The sequence below is a fragment of the Buteo buteo genome, chromosome 16, assembly GCF_964188355.1.
Source record: "Buteo buteo chromosome 16, bButBut1.hap1.1, whole genome shotgun sequence".
NCBI lineage: Eukaryota > Metazoa > Chordata > Aves > Accipitriformes > Accipitridae > Buteo > Buteo buteo.
In genome coordinates, this window is record NC_134186.1 from 14,188,932 (window position 1) to 14,210,093 (window position 21,162).

At 48.5% G+C, this 21,162-nt stretch overlaps 1 protein-coding gene across 1 annotated transcript in view; it reads left to right on the forward strand.

Moving 5' to 3' along the window:
• Window positions 1-21,162, forward strand: part of SLC67A1 (solute carrier family 67 member 1) — a 62,594-nt gene that overhangs the window by 36,494 nt on the left and 4,938 nt on the right. Inside the window, exons 6-10 of the mRNA XM_075047057.1 lie at window positions 833-948; window positions 1,425-1,535; window positions 6,875-6,975; window positions 16,792-16,893; window positions 20,656-20,776. Of these exons, the coding sequence (XP_074903158.1) occupies window positions 833-948; window positions 1,425-1,535; window positions 6,875-6,975; window positions 16,792-16,893; window positions 20,656-20,776 (551 nt within the window). The remainder of the gene's footprint in view (window positions 1-832; window positions 949-1,424; window positions 1,536-6,874; window positions 6,976-16,791; window positions 16,894-20,655; window positions 20,777-21,162) is intronic.

Consider the following 21,162-nt stretch of genomic DNA (forward strand, 5'->3'; position numbering starts at 1 on the left):
TAATTGAGAACTTATTATTGACTCTATTGACTTTCACAGGGTTTGCGTTTGGGTTTTTTAGATAAGTTCTAATTGTTCCTTTTTACCATTGTACAAGTACTGTTAATAATTGCTGTTCACTGTGTCTACATCTGAGGATGTGACCCCAATTCTGTTAAAGATCCAACTTTTGGGGCTCTGATGGACAGTTGAAGGGGTGTTGATTTGTGTTTGGGCACCTTTGAAGAAAAGTAGGTGCATAAATCAAAGTGCTGTTTACTCACCTTCTCCAAAGGTTTTGTAAATCGTGTTTGTTATTTTAGCGGCTCTTTTTCAAGTGGTATTGTACCTCCGGTGGTTTCAGTTCTGCTTGTAGGCTGGGCTGTATTCTACGACCCTTAATCATGTTGAATACTTTCTTCACTTTCCTTAACTTCATTTGATTTTGTGGAGAAATTTCAAGGAGTGAGATGAAACTTAGATGAATGAAATTGGGGATTAGATGGATCCTAACAAGCAGACGCTGTGCTTTCCGTGGGAAGATTTCTAAGCTTCATTAAACCAGAAGGGGTTCTTTTCCCCTGACACTTACAGATTTAAAAGCATTGTATTATACCTTATTTTTAATATAAATGATAAACTATCTTGATGGCAATAGCCATCTTTTGGTGAAATTTCAAACCATGATAATAATCAAAGCCTCCATGAAAGGATGTGAGCTCTTTTATAGCCTTATGTACTGTAACTTCAAGGGGATTGTTCCTCATTCAAGTGCCCAAGCCTTTGCGGGATGGAGGTATAAATGTCTTGTTTATGATAATTATCCACTTACCTGTATTTTTTTTGTTTGCAGCATTTTTGTTCCTGCATATGTCGGGCTGGTGGGAAATCTCATAAATACCATGATAGCAATGGTTTGCATCCCTTTGCAGGCTAAACCAAAGTCAGACCATCATGTGTCGGAGCACAGTAAGTATTAGTGTTTCTGATAATAGCACATGAATAGGGGTGGGGGAGTGACATGCTGTAAGGACTTGGGGTTGCGTTTAAGGGCAAAAAGATGCCAACCTTGAAATGCTGACACTTTGATGCCTAAACTATGCTTGTGGAAGAGTATTATTCCCTACCTGTCGAACACTCTGCCGTGCAGAATTGCAGGCTTCCAGCCCAGTGCTTGCTGTGCATCTCAGAAAAGGTGAATGTGGACCCCTCGCTGGGAGTTAGTTTGGCCCAGCATGGGAGGCAACCGCGCTGTCTCACGGGGGTCCTCTGCATCCAGACCTGGCACCAGCTCCCAACCTCCTGCCATCAGCAGAAAGCTGGTGCTGCAGAGCGCATCTTTTTGGAGAGGTGGTGGTGAACCTGAGCAGACAGTCTCACGGTGTCTTGCTTCCTGCCTCTAACCTGTATAAATAGGGTATTAATCAATAGGTCATCTTCCGTAGGCACATCACAGTCTGGCAACATGTTTAGCATCAGAGAAATCCTACGCCTGATGAAGTTTCCGGGAGTAATGGAAGTTTTCATTGTCAAGGTCTTTGCTGGACTTCCCGTAGGTAAATCTCACCCATTACTTGTGATTGCTGATGTATTTAAAATAAGATGACATACACTGTAGACCAGGCTTGTCTCAAGTTACTGAAAGCATGTTGCATTTGATCACAGAGCAGTGAGGATTCAGCTCCTAACTCAATGCTGGACGCTTTCAAATCGTCTCACCTACACAGGGTCAAACCCCTGGGACTTAATGTAGAACAGACTACTTGTCACAGGCTGCTGCTGCAACTTTTGGCAAATCACTTAATCTCTCTACTCCATCCTCCTGGCTGTTTTTTCCTCTTGTCTGTCATTTCTATTTAGGCTGCAACCTCCTCAGAGCAGAGGGAAATCATTTGTACCCTGCCAGAAACACTGAGGTCCTTCCTGATTTTACTTAATTATTTTAAGGGGTATGTGTACCCTAACCTTTTTCCCCAAGAATTAAAAACTATTGCTGGACAAGAGGCTGCAGCTGTTCTGTCTGCTGCATGCAGGGGAGGCACACCATGTTTCTTCCCTTGCACGTTGGTGGTGGTGCTTGTTCTTCTCTTCTTTATACATTCTGCTCGGTTTTTTGTCATGGTAGCAACCCGCTGCTACCTCAAACCCATCCCAAACCTGCCTGTTTCTCTCCTCCCTTTGAGTCAGTTGCTGTCCTAGCATGGTCCATGTCTATTGATTTGCCTGGTTATACATATACTTGGCCACAATTTAATAATCTTTAATTTTGCCTACCCTCTAGCTTCTTTCCCCTCTGCTTGTCTAGAGACAAGGCAGCATGTCAGCCTTGTTAGTGGTGGGGTAAGGACAGGGTGATGTTCTCTGCCCTTCCACACAGAGAGCCTTCACGGCTCTTTCCCCAGTCAAACCTAAAAGGGTAGTTTCTCTTTATTATAGTTTCAAGGGTTAAATTTTGTGCACATCAAAACATGTGCACATCATGCTTCGGAACAAACTAAGGCACTTCCCTTCCAAACAGGGATCGTAAGAGAGGATTTAAGGCACCCTAGCTTTTATACTTTGCATCTTTTTTCCAATTCTTCTGCATCTGGAGAAGCCCTGGAAGTTTAAATAATGTGAAACATAAGTTACAAATTAATTTCTAATTTGTAAACTGTAAAGTCAATTTACAAATGAAAATAGATTTGGCTGTGAAGAGTGCTGAATTAGAAGGGGATGGCATTTCTGGGCTTGGTCAGGTTCATCTGTTATTCCTTGCTAAGGCTCTGGAGGAACAAGTCCGACTGAAGCTGTAGAATAGCATTCATGGTAGTAAAGGATTTCTGATTTTTTTTTGTTTTGTTTTTTCTTTTTGTGTGTAGTTGGCACTGGCTGAGATCAGTAATGCCAGTTGGTCCTACCTCCACCACTGGAGACAGGATACAGTCTCGATGGACTGCTGGCTTGCCCTAATAGTGCACTTTTTTGGTTCTTATGAAACTAACCTTTGAAAACTCTGTTTTAAAAAGTGTTTATAAAATGACAGCATTTCACAGAACAAGACAGTCAAGTGATGTTTTAAGATGGTTTTCTTTGCTGATTCTGGCTAATTTCTCAGCTTAAAGTAGCATTCATTTCTCTGTTTAAAAACGCCTGAGACCACATCCATATGCAACCTGCACGATAATTTCCTGTGCACTCTCCTTTTTCCAAAGGCCAGGCGAGATGCACTTTGTTTTAGTCATCCCTGCTGAAATGCAAATTCCTCCCTGTTGCAGAAGATGGTTCTTCTTTTCCCATGCACAGCAAAAACACGCACCCAACCAAAATAAACATCACCTGCCCAAAACTGCAAGGGAACTTCTAAGCAAAGAGGATGGAGACAGTGAAGCTGAAATTTTCACATCGCTGAAATGGCTGGGATTATTTCCGTAAGAGTAGGAATGGCTTTACTTGAGACAGTCCTGCTACAAGCATAGCGCTTGCACTACAGTGAGGAGCGATTAAAATCCTAGCAACTTGTCTTTGCAGGTCTCTCTTCACTTCAGGTGACTGACCATACGATGGCAGCTGAAAGGGGATTTGGCCATCACCTACTTCTCTGAAGCTCACTGCTGGAGGCTGAGCTCCTCATGAGCTCATTTACCTTTCATCTCCAGGCTGCAACTGTGTAATTAATTAGATCACCCAAATTACAGACCGTTCTCTATTTACTTTGTAAACAAGTTTGTAATATACACAGAAGAAAATCTTCTGTTCCTGATGGATCTCATTGTTGTCTAAAATTAGCTTGTTTGAGACCGAAAGAGCCTCCCCAGGGGGCTGCAGGGCTGGGAACCTCCTCCTTGTGTTGCATAAAAGCAGACGCGGGCTCCGTGCCTCTTGCAGGAGGGTAGCTGCCAGGGGAGGGACAGGCAGCAGACAACTCCAGCACAGCTGAATTACATTCTCAACTGACCTGGGAAAAGAGAGCCTCATTGCAGTGCGGTAGATAAGAGACAGAAAAGAAAACATGAGGATAAAAATGTCAAACATACCTCTTATTGACCAGAAATCACCAGGGCCTTGAACATACTGATAAATAGCTGCTTGTATGAATCTTTGACTGCCTAATCCCTTTGGAAAACCTGGTTTTAGCACGATGGCTCTAGCACCTGCATCCTATTTTTAAAAGGACTTTCTGTCACATGTGGAACAGGATTTTGCAGTAAGCCCTAGGGCTCTGCATCCCGTCACGTTGGCAGTCCAGTGTAGGAGGGCTGAGACAGGCTCCCAGAGCCTGCACTTGCCTTCTCACACCAGCTCTCGGTAAGGCTTGCTAAGCCGGCCCTCCAAAGTCACAGGCTGCTTTTAGAAATGTCATCTTTTTTTTTTTTGAAAACACGGTTTGCACTCCAGTGTCTCCTTGGTGCTTTTTCTTGTCTTTATTGCATCTTGCAAACCATTTACTTGTCTTCTGCTGCATTAGCCTAGTTACTCATCCCACTGGTGCCGCTTTTTCTGACGAGTTCACCCCTTATGTAGACCCCCTCAAAAAAAGGCGAGGTTTCTGAGGATATTGTTGCCATTTTCCACTGTCTTCCTGGTGAAAACCTGAGCCTCGCAGTGTGGATTGAGGCTTATCCCAGCAGTTCCTGCATGGGCTTTTGGTGTCCCCAGAAGAGCCTGGGGACACGCCACCCCAGTGAGCCCACCCCAGGGTGGGTACAGTACTCACGTGGCTGCACTCAGCTGGCCAGCAGCCTACCCAGAGAGGACCTGCTGAGCTCTTTGTAAGAAATGCTTGTTCCAATGAGCATAAAATGTTTTGAGTTCAATCTGGGGCTCACCTTGTGGGTTCGACCAAGAAACGTCTTGCCAGTGGGAGAGACGCCCCTTAGTTGCTGAAAGAAGGGGGGCAAGGGGGTGTCCCTTGTCCAGGTAGCTCTAAGTGACCGTGCAGGCACAGGGGGTGACACCCATCTGAAGAAGAGACCTTTGCATCTCCAGGGGAGCCATGCAATGTGTAATGCTAATTAAAGAGCACAGCCTATCCTCCTGCTCTGAAAGAAATCAGCTCGTTTGGAGGAGAAAGATCTAAATCTCCCTTAACTCGATGAGGGACTTCAAAGGGGAGAGGAGCTGTCGGAGCTGGCGCGTGGTACCAGGAAGAAGCGTCAGGTATGTAGGAAGGTCGAGCCCCTCCTAGGTCGTACCTGCAGCAGGGGAGCAGGATGAAGGGCGAGCGCCTGCTTCAATCTAATCTTCCTGCAAGTGAAACAGAGTGTGGTTTTTCTTTCATTTCTTCACGTGTGCCTTTTATAAACATGTGCAACTCTGTTGCCTGGTTTGGATGTTGTGAGTAAATACTGTTATTTGCATGTTACCTTAAGCTGGCTTGAGCTGAGAGCGATTTCAAAGTAAGTGGATAACGATGGGGCGCTCTCCATGGAGGGGTGTGGTGAAGCCATAAATCTTCATGAGCCCCAGCTCCCCGGCACCTTCTCCAAATATCCAGAGAGTAGCAGAGCAGGGCACCCTTCCTGCCCCCCATCCCTCTCCCCCAACGCCATGGGGCCAGCTTGGGCGCAGCTATCCCCATTAAGGGGGGAAGAGTTGTCTCCGGTGGGGTTCAAGAAGGCTTTGTGGCAGGTCCTGGGGTGGGAGGGTGGTGGTCCCTCCAGGCAAAGGTTTGAGGTGCTTGGAGGGAGGTCCTTGTTGCTGCAGGTGCTCCACTGGTAGCGGCACCATCAGGCTGCTGGCTGCGGTGGAGTTGTGCTGGTCTGTTAGGGTGTGAGTCCTCCACGGTGTTTAAGTCAGCAATTTGGGATCGCTCACCTCCCGCTTCCGGGAAATGCCGGCAAATCCTTCCCATGCCACAGGGCCAGTGACTCACTTTGCCAGGCCACAAGCTGCCTTCTCAGTCCTCACACGTTGCCTCCTGGCCTCTGTTTTCTTCAGGAAGGAGAGGACCGCAGCTCCCTATTTACCCAGCCTTTGCACCTCGGAGGATCCTACAAGGAAGGGCAAGACCCCTAAAGCTCACCTGCTCTCTTCTCCTCTCCCCAGCAGGGTCAGTGCTGTCCGATGGGCACATTAAGGGGTTGTTCACACACAGAGCACCCCAATATCCTACTATCTTGGTCCATCTGAGGTGCACAAGACACTAAGGGAGGCAGCAGCCTCCTACCCCATACCACTCTTTGAGAGCAGTGTTTTGTTATAATATTTTTAATTTGATGGCTCTTTGCGTACGATGGGAGCGTGTGTATGCATGTCTGTATTTGTGTATGTTTGAGGGAAACACACACTATTGTATTTTCATGTGAGATGAAGTGAGTGGGCATTTTCCGTTACACTTTCCAGAAATTGCCTTAATTGAAAAGCAGACCCGGCCTGTGCTGATTTTGTCTGTACTTTCCTGACTGCTTGTGTCGACACCGCTATTGGTCCATGCAAGTGAGATTTCATGTGCCACCAATGTCGTTCCAAAGTGTGCAGCGAAACCACTGTATTTAGGCTGATGTCACTGGCTTGCTCCCCATGGTGAAAGTCTAAAGTCAGGCAAAAGGGGCGAGGAATCCAGTCAGATTATTTTTATGGTTACAGTCTTGTCTGAACAAATGTTTTCTTGCTGTCTTAATGGTTAGTCTGGCTTCGGTGATACAAATATTTACCAGTTTATAATAAACAGCTGAATCTACAGCCTACATAGTCACATTATTTAAAGATGAAAGTAAGGGGGATAAAAAAGTTAACATTTAAAGATTAAATTACTACACTGACTTTGAATAGGATTCTGCTCATGTTTATATCCAGTCCCAGCAACCCCAGGGAGAGCTACTGACTTGTACTGGGGGTGATTGGGAGCAGGATCTGGGCCACTATATGCAGTGCAAGTATATTGATGTATGCTTTTCATTAACCCTCCCTCTAGGTTTGTTCCTGATTATGTTTTCCATCATCTCTATGGATTTCTTTGGCTTAGAAGCAGTGGAGTCTGGATACCTGATGTCATACTTTGGTGTCCTTCAAATGGTAAGTGAAGTGGAAGTCCCCCTCTTGCCACACTGCTATCCAATTTGCTACCTTGTTGACACATGCTCTTCCAAATCCAGGTGTAATATTGACAAGCAAATCCTAGCTCTGCCATGTGTCACTTGGCTTCAAAAAATAGAAGTGACTCCAAATTTATTCTGTTCCTTGGAATGGGAAGAAATCAGAGCAAGGAGTGTCCTGAAAGCTTTCTTCCCCTTGTCCCTCTTTGCAGATCTTTAAGCTGTGGAGCTAAAATTTCCTCAGACTGACGTGTTGTCCTGGTTTTTGTAACAAAACTTACATTGAAGCTAAATTGCCTTGACTAAGGTTTTCTCCGGTGCAGGTTAGCTAATTTACATTTACTTAGTAGTACCTTGTAAATTTATGTAAGTAGATGATCTTACTGGCCTTTTCACAGATCCCTTCAGTGTAGAGGAAGGACTTGTTTCTGCTGTGTGGAAACAAGCACAGCAAGCTTGTACTTTCCAAAAAGAAAAAAAAAAAAAACAAAAACCAAAAAGGTGGGCAATGGAACATGGTTAGGAGACTACCAAAATGGGTAAAAGGGAAAAGTCAGATGAATTAGGCAGTAGCAGGGCCAAAAAAGTAAGGTGGTGTGTTATAGCAGAATGTTCCTTTTGGAGGAAAAGGCTAATAATTTTGCAGAAAGAGCAACAGATATTTATAAGCAAGCCTCAAGGTAGGAATGCAAGTTAAGCAATATCCTGAAGGAGGGTGGTCTTGTTATTAAATCTGCCTTCATTTCCTGGGCATTGCCGCAGAGTTCCTGTGGGATCTGGACGACCTTCTCATCTGGGAAATGGCAGCTTTAGTTCCTTCCCTTGTGATTTGGATTTGGCATGGTGTTGCCAGTCACTTGGGCTCTGCCCTGGTCTCATCAAACCTAGACGCCTTGGTAGAGCATTTGACAAGCATGGCCGTACATCAGCAAGTGGAGTCTGCAGAGTAAACTGGCTGGAGCTGAGGAGCTGATGCCTTTGCCATGTCTGTTCTGGGACGGTGGCTTCAGACTAGCTGTCTTTTGATCCTGTGAGCTCAACATCTGCTACCAGCTGGATGCACTCTCCCATCCAGTTGCGTTGGAAAGAAAACCAGTTTGTCGCTCCACAGCATGGAAAGAGCGTGACGAGTGGAATGATCAGCAGCTGCTTTCCAAAGCATGTTTCTGACCCCAACTCCACTGCTAACAAAGGCTTTCCCTACATTAGTCTTTCTATGCTGCCTCCTAGACCAGGATCTGCAGGAATCACTCAGGTTTTAGAGGGGCCAAGTCACCTTCTGATATCTTCTTCCCCCTTTGAATGTAGAGGGACTCCCCAACAACTGTGGTCTTCACTTAGATGTATCAGTTAAATCCCTGTTATGTATGTCTACACTGAAATTAAATTTGGGGTTGCAGCATGGCTATGGTGTGCTTGTTTTGAGCCGGGTAACGTGGGCAGCAATAGCTCTTGTACAGCCAGGGCTGGAGTGGTTTCGTGTTGCTAGATGGAGCTTGGACGCTGCTGTCAGGTCTGGGATATCTGTCTTCAGGACACTGCTGTTACGTCTGGGATATCTGTCTGTCTTCACTGCTATTGTTTCCCGGGTTAGTTTGGTTGAAACTACTGTAGATAAGGTTACCTGCGCTGCCGTGCCAGTCCACCCTACATATAGATACAGCCCTGGAAGATATGGGAATTATAGCATTCACTCTGCTTCCTAATGAGTAATCAGATGCCAGTGCTAACCAGGGACCTGGCCCTTCCCATAGTCACAGGGTTTCATCCCACAGAGGCCAATCATGCCTGTTACCACACTCTAACCCAGCAGTGGCCTACAGGCTCAGGTGCAGCATCTACTTTGCTAGGGAGTCTTTGCCTCGGGACATTTGACACAAAAACTAGCTTTTGTCAGCCAGGCAGTTTTCTTTCATCTATCTGTGCAGTTTCTGTCCATGTTGCTATGCATATTCTACAGTGCATGACTCTGGGCATTAGAAATATAGGAGCAGAGTGGTCATAGGGTACAAACTTCTCTTCTTCATGATGGTGCATTGGGGTTTGCTGCCAGAACCCCAAAAAGGAAAGGGGAAAAAAATGCTTCAATTTTTTAAAGCCAAGGACACATGATTCCTGGTGGCAGCAAAGCCATTTTGCCTAAGAACTTGCAAAGCACTGCTTTCTTCTTCGTTGCTTGTTCTTTCCACTTTATCAATGGCAGCTCCAAGCTCTGCTCTGGTTTATGCAGGACCAGATCCTCAACGGGTCCAAACAATACTCTCACCATCTGGCTTTTAAATTATTGTAAAACATTAAAATGTCTATCTTTACTTTCACATCAGGTCTCTGGCTAGAACCACCCAAAGATATCTCTTGCAGTTAGTGACTGGGTTAATGTTTTATGGCTGCTTTCTCTTGGGGTTCATCCAGTGGAAGATGTATGCAGGGAATGCAATATGTGCCGGCTCTGTCCTGCCAAGCCCCAGAGCTGCTTGTGTGCCTTCATGTTGCCTAAGCTGGCACTTCAGATGCATTTGTTTCTGCTGTACAGTGAATTGATACTGCTGGAGATATAAATGCAGATTAAGGTGCAAGCAAATTCCACCAGTCTGGATGGGTGAACGGTGATTAATATCTGCTGACTGGCTTCCCACTTCACTGAGTAAATTATAGCTTTCTTTGTAAGGAATATAATGTCCTTTTCAATGAATTTCATCAACCAGATCCTCAGCTTTGATTTCTCATTCCTTATTTTGCCTTTCCATAAAGCATCGTGAGGGTTTTCCCATTCTCCTGGACTTGCTCTGAGCCCTCCTGTTAGAGGAAACACATGCCCCTGTTTGCATCTCTCCCTGGATCTGAAAATGGGTCGTGTTCAAGGACTTCTATAGGTGGGAGTGTCACAGAAATGAAGGGGAAAATAAGAATCAAACCGTGTCCTGTTTACTTTAAACCTCCCTGTAGACATTGAACACAGTGCCTGGGCGGTTGCATAGCACAGCCAGCAGATACGCCCAGCGCCATGTCCCAGGGTCTCGCCTGCTCCCAGCACACGTTGCATGCACTAAGCGGCTTCAGAGATGCACAGGGAACAGCACGGTGAGCAAGGCATAGCTGAACCCTTTAGTCAGTTCTTCCCCAAAAGTCATACGCTGACAAAAGCATTGTCTGCTCTGCTAATTCCTGGCAATTTTTAGTAATATTATTTCTTTGTGTTATTGTAGTTTCTATTTCTTTAATGAAATCTGCTCAAAATGAACATCTTCCTCTTGCACAGAAAGTGGTGTTGCAGCCCCCTTTCCCAGCCCAATCAGCAATCCCAGGATGACTTGAACAGTGATAGTACCTACCCACTTTCCTTTGCCACCCCAAGCATATTATGCTCCAATTGCTTGACCTAATTTTTCAGCTTCTCAGCCTCATTTAACCTACTGTGGTGAGAAGCAGCCAATGCGCTGTAAACATCTCCGTTTCTCACCATTTTTCCCATTCAAGCCAACTGCAGAGCACCTAGAGAGGAGATTTTGAATGGCTTTGGGTCAGTCCACCTAATTTTAAGTAGGCAACTCAAGTACTATGTTGTCAGTATTTCAAACAGCTCTTTGTGTGGGGAGATCGGCACAGAAACACTGACCCCCCAGGGAAGGTGAGGCGTTTGCCACCTTTGCAGACGGAGGATGTTAGTTAGCCGCCCCGCTAATTCAGGCAGCCCTCCTGAGGGATCCCATCCGGAGCTCCTCAGCCTCACCTCGTCACACTTGATTGCATCTTGTCACTTTATGACCCTGCAGGACCCCAATATTTGGGAGGGGTGCCCCATGCCCAGCCTGAGAGGACCCCTGTGGATTTGGAAGGAGGATTCGGGGCTGGCTTTTGGAGCCTGGGAGCCTCATGGGCTTTGGGCGGCCAGTTTCCAGAGCACCTTTCTTGGTTGCTCCCTTGCTGAGCATCAGCTCTGTCCACATGGGAACCGTTCGTGGCGCTTGCTAGCAGCGAAATGGCTCAGCTGGTGCTGGCGGTGGGTTTTGTCCTCACAGTGCCGTGCATGCCGTGCAGACCGATGACTGCCGCTCATGGCACGGGGCATCCTCGGCACCCTCTTCCCTCCACCGAGGTGGCTGCCCACAACACGGTCACCCTTCACCCGAGCGCTTGTGGTACCTCTCCTTGCTGCCACTTGTACCCCTGTGTGGAAGGATGTAGGTTGCCTTGCTGCTGCTCCCAGCCCATCTGATGGAGTCCCAAGTGACCCAGAGTAATACATCTGCTGGTGCATCATTGTAAAAGTTCCCATGGGAGTACCTGTCCACAGGGAATGGGGTCTTCCCAGCTCTCTGGATGAAGCACTGGCCCAGGAGCCGGCACCAATTTACTATGTGGGGTTAGGCAAAGAGCATCATCTAATAGCCGAGGATATTGGAAAGTGTGGGGCAGGCTTAAGCGCTGTGAGGGTGGGAAGGGGGCTCGCCTGTGGGTCGGACAGAGCCAAATGTCGTCAGAGAAGGGTGTGCGGGAAGGCGGTGTCATAGCATTGGGACAAAGAGCTGTCTGAGGAGGAAACAAAGTCCTTGCTTAGAAAATGGAATATGACTGAGGCTGGAGTGGGCTGATGGGGAAGCGAAAATAGCAAGTGGGGGGTAATTCGAGCAATCCAGGGCTCTGCGGTGATACTTGAAGCACCCTGATAGCATGGGGCTGTCTGCTGAGCTGGGACTGCGCCAGCATAAGTCGAGGAGGAGGAGCTGGGTGGGAGATAACAAAATGAGGAGGGGAAGGCAGACGGCGGGAGGGGTACCTCTGTGCCTGGTGTCTTGTGTTGCAGAGATTCTCTTGCTCATGATATGTTTGAAGCATCTTTATCTGATTGCTGGTGGGTCTCCAGGCAAGAGGTGTGAGAGCCCGTCAGGGACACAATCCCTCTGTCCTCCAGGGCTGGGCTTCCAGAGTCGTCTCATCTCAGAAGCCATGCAAACAAGATTTCCCTTATAGTGCATGCCTGGGAGTGTGAGATGCCATTCAGTCTCCCTCCAGAGAATAATTAATTTCATAGTAAGTTAAAATAATTTAACTTTGCATAATGGGCAGAAGCGGGCCTAGGCTCTGGAGTTGCGAGAGCAGTAGCATGGATAACTTCCAGGCGCAGTATCTGGCTTGGAAAATGCCGTCAGAGGATTAGGCAAGTGAAATACCTGGAGTCCCTGGTTGATATCTAAAGTCACATCTGATGCTTAGATTTCAAACCGCAGGAGGGGGTGGGGGAAGCTTTCCTTTAAGAACTTTTTCTCCAAAAAAAACAAAGCAAAACGCACCAAACAAAAACTCTGGGTGGGACAAAGGGGTAGATATTTATAACCCTGAGGATCAAGAAATCATAAGACATCTGTTCTATTTACTGCGTTTAAATTTGTATTGTTATACAAACTCCACCTCTAGCTGTGCAGCTTCTGGAGGGACAAGTTGGTACGGAGTGATCCTGAAAAGATGAGAGAGATTCCTGGAGGAGAGATTTACATTGCGTATCATCTTATCACCAGTCTGTCCCTCTTGCTTTTTTTTTTTTTCCTCTGCACAGCAAAAGAGATGATTAAAGAGCCAGGGATTTAATTACAGCCAGGTATGCCTAGGGGGAAAACCCACTTGGTGAAAGGACCTTGCAACAACAAACAGAAAGTTCTCCAGTTTCCTCACTTTGAAGGATTTAAATCTATGGAGGGGAACGGGTTGGAGGGGGAAAGAAAGCGATTAGGCTGGAGTTTGCAAAACACACGGTCCTCTTCCCCCTGTTCAGCAAAGTGCTGCCTTCAGCAGTTTGGTCCTCACCATCAGCTCTCCTTCCAGTCCCACCACCCTCCTGCTCCTCTGCAAGACCTGAACTACTTCTCAAGCGCTTTCTGGCATCGCCGTGTCAGTAGAACAACTCCCTTTTCCCCCGCCCAAGGTTTTGCACCAACTTCAGCCAATGCAGAAAAGCCTCGTGATTTTTGTTGCCCTCTGTGGTCTGCCCCAGCCGGTGCCCACCCGCGCGTCCCACCCCAGCCGCACTGCGCTCGCCCTGGGAACTGCCAGCCGGGCACAATTTCAAAGGCAAGAGATATGGGTCCGGTGTGTGGGAGGCTGCCTCTGATGTGAATCATGCTATCTGTGCTAGGGATGGGGCTCTGCACCTTCTCTGCTAGGCTGTACCAGCTTATCTGGCCTGCTGCACGGGCCTGTCCGACCTTCTCACGTCTTTTCATTTCCAGGCTGTTGGGTGAAAAGGAATTTAGTTTGTTGCTGGGCTCTATCAAGCTTTCGATCGGTGCTGATGGAAGAATCTGTAGAAACAGTTCTGCGTCCGCTAAGCGCGTAGGACCAGCCGAGCATCTGTGTAACTCCTCCAACCTCCACCTAAGGTTGGCTACTTGCGAGTGCCAGTCCTGCTCAGCAGTGGCTCCACGCAGCAAGGCTAGTGCTTCACCGTTCAAAAGTCTTCCAAAAACTAGCACCTGAAACCTTCGAACAGCAACAATCTTTTCCATCCTGAAAGGGATTCCTGACATTTATTAGTGAGGTTAACAATAAAGTGGGTAATCGGCTCTTCTGAGCACATGGGAGCTGCTGCCTTCCCAGAAATCAAATACAGTGGTAGAGGTAGAGTATTTTTCTAAGTGATCAGCTGAATTAGTGTAACAAATCCCCAGTTTGGCAAATCCAGCATAACGACAAGGAGAGATTTGACTGTTCTTATGCATTTATTGGGAGACTTATTTGCCTTTAAAGAAGGAGGGGGGGAGGAAAAAAAAAGGTGAGTTGGTTTTTCCTGTGACATGTGTACACAGCCACAGGCAGTGCCTGTTATTTCACTTGCAAACAATTTCCTCTCTCTTTTGTTTATTGATGACAGAAGGCATTCCAGCCAGGTACACTGGCTCTTCCCCGACTTCAAAGGAGGTCAGGTTACAAAGGCAAGCACTATCCAGGCAAAACGAAATGCAGGAGGGGAAGGCCCCTCGCAGTCGATCTCAAGGGGAGGTTACATGCAAGGGAAAAAGCCCAGAACATGCCAGCAGGAATAAAAATAAGGATAAATCCCGTTGCTGCATTGTCAGTGCCACCAGGGCTTGTCCATGGGAGTGGCGACAGCCAGGTCATCTGGGATGCCCCGGTACCCCCTGGCAATGGCAGCACACATCCAAAACCTTTCATGGGAGAACACACATGAACCACCTTTCGCTTCCTCCTTCCCAAAGATGCCTGTGCAGGTGGCTGCCGTTCATGCAAACCGGGGGACTGTGCGCCCAGGGAAAACTGCAGGCTGGAAGTAATGAGTTTTCAGGTCTAAATTCAGACTGGAAGTGAGGTTGGAGCTCCTGGTGACTGGAAACATTATCCAGCGCCTAAATCAAGGCGCTGTGTCCAAAATCAAGACGATGGGCCTTGCCTGCCTGGGGCTCATGGCTGGATCGGCAACGACCGTGCTGGGGAGGGAGTCGGCAGCCCAAATAACCAGTGGGGAAGCTGCAGTCTGTATAACCCAAGGATAGCTGCTCAGCCCCAAAAGGAAAGCAGGGCTGACGCTTGCCCTTGGAAAAAGTCCCATCGCTGAGTCAGTTGGTTCAGCAGTGGTGTTTTGCCTGGCATGCCACAGTCCGAGTGATGGGGAAGCTCGTGCTGAACGCCAGCCTTGGCACGAGGACCGTCTCTCTGCCCCGCTCACTCTGGGGACAGCCCAGTCTGCGTATCTCCAGGTCCTGCCTCCTCAGAGCCTGGCTTTGCCGCAGCGGTGCTCGTTGCCTGCTCTTAGGTGCTCACGCGTAGTGACGGAGACGTTTTTGGGTACTCCGCTCCTGTGGCCATCAGACCGGGCTGCTCTGGGACATTGCTGATGATATACCCCAATGACTCAAGGAAGGGCAGGGACCAGGCTGCGCCTGCATGGTGTATCCCAATTACATATGCTGTTCAAGTCCGGGCAAATTGAGAAACATTTCCTTTCCTCCCGTGGTTCAGCAGAGCTGAACTGGGGTTCGGGTGATGCCACCGCTGAGTCAAGCCATGCCCTGCAATGGGGCTCAGCCCCCATCCTGTGTGACTCAGCACAGACCTGGCTGGGCCGAGCCGGCAGGAGGGACTGGGAAGTTGCAAAAAGTTAATGATGATTCTTCGTTTTAGGAGCACTCAGCTTAATGAAGCCTTACTCAGCGGCTTCTCCACCCACCCCCCGAGTAGGAGCCACTGGGGCTGGTATCAGCCTCCTCCCGTGTCCGCTGCAGGGCTTTCAGCTGGGATGACTCAGGTCACCCCATGCATCGTCCGAGCATTCCACTGCAGCAGGTCCACTAGTGTCCCCGAGGCCACTCGGCAGGTGACATGACCGGGGAGAAACACACAGGGCCCGTGCCACCATCACACGGTGGCCAGGCACACATGACCCAAACTCTCAAACCCTGCCCAAGGGTGGGGATGGGGACAAAAAGGAGGCAGGAAGAGCATTTACTGGGAACCAAAATATCTGCATGGCACAATGCGCCCTCGTGTCAAAAACTGCCTGTGCTCCAAAGCCAAGTGAAGGGTTGAATTTTGATGTTTTCCACTAAGATGTAGCTTGTTGGAAACACAGTCAATTTGTAGCTATTTTTCTTTATGGCAACTTTATTTTCACTCTATTGCTGTTTGCTTTTTGTTTTTTTTAAATTTTAGTAATTACATTGCTTTTTCTGGACTGCTTGTCATAGATTAATATTTCCTTTCTTTTTAATAACTTTCTTATTTATTTTGCACTCATTTCCTTTTAGTTGAGTTTGGGTTTCATCCTTAGGACTAACACAGTAAGGTTGAGCGTGGCATAGCATCATTCCAGGTCCAAGCAGAGCACCGAGGTTTTCTCCAGGATGGACTGCCATTGAAATGAAGCCATCCCACCAAACAAAGCATCTTGAACTAGAGCTCTTCTTTCAAGTCGAAGGGGTTTTCTCTTGGATCAAACCAACCTTTTCAAGCCAGGGAAAACTTGGTGGATTCCTATCTGTCCCTCCCCCAAAATGCCGTCAGTCAGGCTTCATTTTCACAGTAATCTCTTCCAGCCTCTGTCCTCTCATGTCCACTTGGGCCGGCATCACCTGAAGTATGGGAGATGCTGAACAGAGAAATAAAAGAGGGAATCTTTGCTCTGCAAAGTGCTGGAAAAGACAAATACTTCCTGGAGTTTAAATTTTTTTGCTCCTCCTTCCCTCCCCCTCTCCCCCAGTTTTTATTTAAAATCTGTAAAACCAGTTCCCCGTCCTTCACGTCTGCATGTACTGCTGGGGCTGGGTATTAGCATGTCTGTCATACTTGTTTCCTGCCTAAAAATGATGAACCACCCAATTTGTATATTTACAGTTTAAAATAATGGCAAGAGAAGGTACAGGAAAGGAGGCATTTTCTTCCTCTGCATACAAATGTACAGTTTTATTTTGGAAGGACTTGTCAAGGATGAAGACCTTAGCATTAACTGTATTTCACAAAAACAGCACAAGTTAGAAAAATTCATTTGTATCTGCAAGCATCTTTAGAAAGTTTCAGTCACCGCTGGTGAGGAGGCAGTGATGGTAAACTCAGGTGTACACCCTGAGTAAAGACTTTCAGCTGACGGGTTGGATCTATCCCTAGGATGCCAAATGCTTGAAATAATGGATCATGTCTTCCAGCCATTTACCATGACAGCGAGGTCCCTTTTACTCCAAAAAAAGCGAGGGAGTAACCCATTTGCTTGAAGCACTGCAGCAGTTCTCGTATAAGCTTGTTTAAATTGTTATATAGTGGGCCTAACAGTGCTCGTGTGCTTCCTTCCCAGGTTGTCCAGGGTCTGGTCACTGGAAAACTCACTAACCACTGCACAGAGAGGACCCTGCTCAGGCTCAGTGTCTTCATCTTTGCCGGCGTTGGCCTAGGCATGGTAAGGCTCAGCGTGAAATCATCCATGGGGCCTTTTAATAATGCAGCGGCGCAAGGTCCGTGAGACCTGGCTGCAAGTTCTGCCCCTTGAAATGCCACCGCTGGCTTTGCTGGGTGGTCCTGGGGGGCGAAACCAGCTCTCCTGGGTCTCTGTGCAAACAGAGCCACGCTCAGCATAAAGCACCGCGCCAGGTAACAATAAAGAGCTGTGTGAGTAATAGTTACTGGGATTTAAAAAAAAATTAATCTCACACAGAAACTTGTTAAGTCCCTCCTGAGTCACTGGCTTTGCATAGGAATCCTGCCCTCGGTCTTGTCAGCGACTGCATTTCCTGAACTACCCAGAAAGTAAATGAAGATTATGGGGGGGAAAATCATTGCGGTTGTACGCTGCTGCGAGACAGTGGAGGTTGTGTGCTCTTCTTCTGGGGCTTTATTTTTGCCTAATTCCCCCAAGCTGAGAGTATTTGGGGAAGGAGGTAGCAAGGCAATAATCTTGTTCCTCTGTTTTGGGATAAGTGACATTACCCGTCACTGGTTGTGTCTGCATGGGCGACAGTTGATGCCAATCTCAAAAGGTAATTGGAAAACCGAGTTGACGTAGGCAGCTCTGCCAGTAATCGTGTTTGCTCAGATAAGCCACGCTCAGGGAACCAATAGATCTGCCCAGACCACGGGGACAGAGGAATGGTGTGCACTGGTCCCCATCAGCAAGGCGGGCCCAAAGGATGGTCGAGCCGTGTCAGCCGTGTGACATTCCCTGCAGGATTTGGCCTCGAGCTGTGCTGCCGGGGTGCCGGTGCTCCCGCCGGCACGGGTAGGATGGGTGCCGGTCCCACAACTGCGCTGCAGCCACAAGGAGGTCAGGGCCAAATCCTGGAGGGTATTGAGGCTCGTGGTTCCCAGCTACACGGATGAGATGAGGCACCTACGCACCTCAGCTGATCTGAGGCTGGGAAGGGAGGAGGATGGATGCAGACGAAGGGTTGGCTCTGCAGATGGAGCGTGGCCCCCCTCTCGGGGATTTCGGGGCTTGCGGAGATGCTGCCGGGTGGTAGGATGCTTGGGAAGGGACCCTCCCGGCTGGTGTCATGTGGTTTTGGCTGGCATCGATGTGCCCCCTTAGCATGGGACATTTGCACAGGGCTTGGTGCTCCCGAGTGTGGCCCGGGAAGGGCTTTGAAGGTCTTGCCATGGTTTTTTGGCCAAGGGTGGGAGCAATTAGGTGGGACCAAGGTGGACCTGGCCCATCCGGAGACCTGAGCACACCCACCCGGGGGCAGGGCGGGGTGCCGCTGGGACCGGCTCCCTGTGCCAAAGTCCAGTCCCATGGGAATCAGGCAGAGGAGCAACATGGGGTAAATGGCTTTTGTGCACTGAGGTCTCACTGAGAGGGAAGGCTGGAGGTGGCTGCAAGTAGAAGAGAAAATCTCAGTGGCAGTGGAGGGGCACATGGGGCGGCACGGCTTGCAGCGGCTAATGCCCCAGCACGGGGAGGCTCACATCAGCGGCGCGGGAAGAGGAGCCAAGAAGGGAAATCGTTTTGGAGTTGGCAATTACGCCAAGCCCAGAGGCCTGTGGACATCCTGACAGCACGGGCCGGGGGACAAGGGTCAGCAATGACTTCCCACGAGAACTATTCATAGGCAAACGCAGCTGCGATCCTCTTCGCCAGGGACGCCTTATTAAAAAGCGCTCTGTTCGAGCGGCTGCCGAGAAAACATCCGTTTCTGGGGTGGCTTTCCATCTCGGTGGGGATGAGTGCTGTCACAGCAGCAGGCCCCAAATGCAGAGATTAATGCGTGAAGCTTTTAATCCTGCACAGCCGCTGGTGGAGGAGCATCACGCCCACTGTGCCGTTGCTGCATCTGGCCTCCAAATGAAGCAGATCCCCTCCCCAAAGGGTGGAAGCGAGGAGAAAGGCTAGCTGTTAATAAAAGACACTCCAAAACCCATCTTCACATCACTGGGAGGTGGGCTGAAGTGTTTTTTGGAAGGCTGGCACCAGCAGCAGCAGACAGACAGACAGCAGTGCAGCTGGGAAGAGGCTTCAGGATGTTCCCAGCAATCGGCAGCTGGAGAAGGGAAGGGTGGGCTGGGAGCTCGGCAGTAACACCTGGAAAAGGAGAGGAGGGGAGAACCAGTGTCTGATCTGCGGATGCAAGCTGGGAGCATGTGGGCAGGGGTGTAGGAGGGCTTGGCGTTTGCGACAGGGAAGTTTTTCTCTTTGAAGGCGCGCTGTGCCTCGTCCTGCCTCACTGCCTGTGTTTCCCAGGCATTTGCTTTTTGAGCCTGTCTGCTGAAACTCCTGGTTCTGCCTCCCGCACCTGAAAAATGCCTTCAGATCTGCTCAGGTCAAAAAGCCTGCTACCTACCCAGCAGCTGAGGAGCAACAGAGACCGGGGTCTGCCTGGCTCAGTCCTCTCCAAGTGCCAGGGGAGCGAGGAGCCATTTCCCCCGGCTTTACAGGAGGCACAGATGTAGCTCTGCTCTTCTTCAGCCTATGAGGGAATTCATACAAAGCAGGGGGATGGGGGCGGGGGTTAACGCTGTTTTGTCCTATGAGCTCTGCAATGTTGTCCTGCAATGACATTTGCCCTAGCAAGGAATTATTTTCCCTCCGTCTGAGTGTTTATGTACCAAATACCTGTTCCTCTGTCTTTGTTCTCTGGTTCCTTAATCAGAAGTGCCTAGAACTTAACCAAAATCTAGGCAAAGAGCTTCTCCGAGGAGAGAAACCTGGCTGTGTGTGACTCTTGGGGGGAACTAGGAATAAACCTCAATATTTCCAAGTCATTAGTGAGCAATGTCTCTGGGCTTATCCATCTTCTGTAGCCGAGAGGCAGGGACCAGATCTCAGGAGAGAGAACTCCAGAGAATGAAACTTCTGGCTAAACCAGTGACAGAAATGTTTTCCAGCCACAATAACACACCTTGAGCCATGGGTGAGGGCAGGAGACTTGCAAGAAAGGGGGAATTTCCTTTCCATGCCCCAGAGAAATCCATTCATTTGACCAGCAGGGCTTGTGAATGAGCCCAGAGCCGCTCTAGCCCCACGGCTTAGGGAACCTCACCGCTTTTGTTTCAGTATTAAACAGCTGGAGGGATGTCTCCACTAAGAATATGTGCAATAACAAAATCATTACTCTCCCTAATTATGCTCGCTAATGTGCACTTATGGCCAGAAGACCTATTCCAGATTACTGAATTCCATGAATTTATTAGCAAGGAAGCAGCAGAACAGGATTAGAAATCCCAAAGGTACAGCATTACATAATGCAGCGCACTCATTTATTTTGACAAGCTCAGTTTAGTTTTAATTATTTATGATAATGAACTGAAATGCGTTCTCTAGGCTGTTTTGTATAAGTAATGGAGGCTTCCTGAAGTACACCACATGCATCTGCTGTTCAACATTTCCTTAGGAGTTGGACAAGAGACAGAAGATGAGGGGAAGGGTGCGGGGACATCACTAATTCCCAGACGCTAAAAATACCCACAGCAGTGCCAGAGAAACGTGCTGCCACGTTGTAGGGTATCATTTGCTACTTGCTCTACATGCTTGGAATAATTCACTGCACACAAATGTTGGGCTCTGAAAGACCCTGCAATGGCCAAAGCCGTACCATCATGTATCAGTTGCAGCTCCCACAATTTACCTAAGTCATGGATTTGACTCATGATATTTTTCTAGGTTTTTTCTTGCTACAGTCACCACTTGTGCTCTCTAATGATCCATGGTCCATTGTGTCCTGTCCCTTAGGCCCTGATGAGGACCGTGTGGCACTACTGCATCGTTGCGGTGCCAATGGTGTTTGCCTTCGGCACGCTGGGCACCATCACCGACAGCATCCTCACCAAGGCCGTCCCCTCCTCCGACACCGGTAAGACTTGGCAAAAAAGATCAGACTGGTCTTTTCTCGGTTTTGAGTCCATCAGGTTCTTCCCAGCTCATACCACCGCTATCGAGCGCAGGGGCACAGTCATGGCAAATGCTCAATTCCCCAGGACATCTGCCTTGGCAGTTGCATGTGATGGGTGTCAGCAGAGCACATGAACAGGGACCGGTGGTGTTAATACAGGATGAGCTTGAACAGCATTGAGCAAGCATCCTGCCACCCAGTGCTCCCAGTCCCCCGCCACCTGCTGACATCCATAGTGGTGGAGGCAGTAAGGGAAGGCTCTCCCAAACTCTCCCTCCCATGGGAAGCCAAGATATGTTAAAAAAAGAAAGCTGCTGCTTTTCCACCACGACAGTGTCTGGGATGGC